The 1759-nt window shown below is 45.7% G+C and overlaps 1 protein-coding gene across 1 annotated transcript in view; it reads right to left on the reverse strand.

The window, feature by feature from the left end:
* Nucleotides 1-1759, reverse strand: part of LOC130587268 (IgGFc-binding protein-like) — a gene marked incomplete at its 3' end in the record, with an annotated part of 20113 nt that overhangs the window by 15256 nt on the left and 3098 nt on the right. Inside the window, 1 exon segment of the mRNA XM_057388238.1 lies at nucleotides 859-925. Coding sequence (XP_057244221.1) covers nucleotides 859-925 — 67 coding nt within the window.

The raw sequence follows: 1759 nt of genomic DNA on the forward strand, positions 1-1759 counted from the left end.
CTACAATGATGGCACGCTCCACACAAACTTCTGCCACATGGACTATGTGCCTGAACCTCATCTGGATCTTCCTCCTGTTGTGAGAGCCTTGTTTCCTCTTCATCCCTCACTAAGCACTGATTTGGTCTTGGATTTTCTCTTCTGCATAGGAGCTTYTGCTCCYGGCACATGTTGTTCAYGTGGCTCAGCTGCAGTTAGAGTKCCCACAGTGCCTGTTGCTCTGCCGTCCTCCTCCTCCTCCCCCTGAGGGTGCTGTCCAGTGATGAACAGTATCTGACAAATAGTAGACAGGTCCAGCACATTGCATAACTTTTTGGCTCTCTGGAGTCACCACAGCATTTTTCTTTCATATATTTTATCACTTTAACCGAGTAGTTGTTCAGGACTGAACTTCCAAACCATTCGAGCAGTGAAGTCCTCCCACATTTCATACCACTCYTGACTATCCTCCCTCAAGAACGATCTCTTAAAAGCCTTTCTGAAAATTTATTTTGTAATTCTAAACCTGGTGTGGAYSACGTAGTTCTCTGCCAGGACACCCGGCAGGCATAACAAGAACAGGCTTTCCTTAACACCCAAAGRGAATTTAAAATTCTCAAAAGTTGTTGTACCAGGCCCAAAGGAGGAAAAGAGGATGAAAGGTTGGGAAAATCATCCTCCCCTCTTCACCCCACAGGCTGGGCTCGATTATTAATGAATTCTCACAGGTAGCACCCAAAGCCAGGACAGGGGCAGCACTGAAAACACACTCCAAAGGACCCATCACTGTCCTTGATGTTCTCATGTCATAAACTGATATCCCACAGAAAAGCAACAAAGCAACCCTAATTCCTCTTCCTGCTCTGAAAAAGAACATACGGGAATATAGGCAGGGTTAGGTACCACAGCCACATGAACACACCAAGCAACATTGTAAGCAGTGGCTCTGCACATAACACAACAAAGGCTTTGATCACCTTTCAACCAGCTTTCAACCAGTTTTCAACCAGCTCTGGAAAGCTTTGTTGTTATCTCAACCCTCCATGCCTCACATTGGGCAGCACATAAGGCTGTCATGGTTTAAGAACTGTATTCCATGATTTAATACTGAAACCATAGTGGCTCTTGCTTCCCTGCCCCCTCCAGCTGGAAGCACAAAAGGCAAAGACTGTGGTTTGACACAAAACAATTTACTGGAAACAGCAATGAAATAAGAAAATAAACAGTAACCAAAACAGTGACAAAACATATAAGACAAAGAAACAATCCACATGGGAAGTCTGTGACAACACTGGTTGTTTTGCCTGCTTTCTTCTCACAGAAGGAGCTCCTTCCTCTCAGAAGCAAGGGAGAGAGTCTTTTTCCTTTACTTCAGATGGTATTGAATGGCCTCCTAGAAATGCCCACAGCCACTGGGCAATCTCAAGCATACTCATTTGGGACACACCCCTCAGCTACTGAAAAAAAAAAAATTAACTCTATTTTAGCGACTCTGTCCTGGCTGAAACTAGGACAGCCTTCCTGGTGGGGAAGCCTTCAGTGAGGTGTTCGAAGATGGAGGCAAACAAGAGGAATGAAAAGGTCTAGAAGCAGAAAMTTCTCATGGGGAGAAATGGGGAATGGGGCTGTCAGCTTGCTGCAGGGAAGGTTCAGGGATGGCCTGCACATSAGTGCAGTGCTAGTTTGGGAACCCTTTTGTCTATGCTGCATTGAAGTGCCTGAAACAGGGAGAAAAACTGCCCTGAAAGGAAGCAGGGAGGATGATGAGCTTTGCCTCACC

Source organism: Malurus melanocephalus, unplaced genomic scaffold (assembly GCF_030028575.1).
Source record: "Malurus melanocephalus ecotype Western Australia unplaced genomic scaffold, MMel_1.1 scaffold_1700, whole genome shotgun sequence".
NCBI lineage: Eukaryota > Metazoa > Chordata > Aves > Passeriformes > Maluridae > Malurus > Malurus melanocephalus.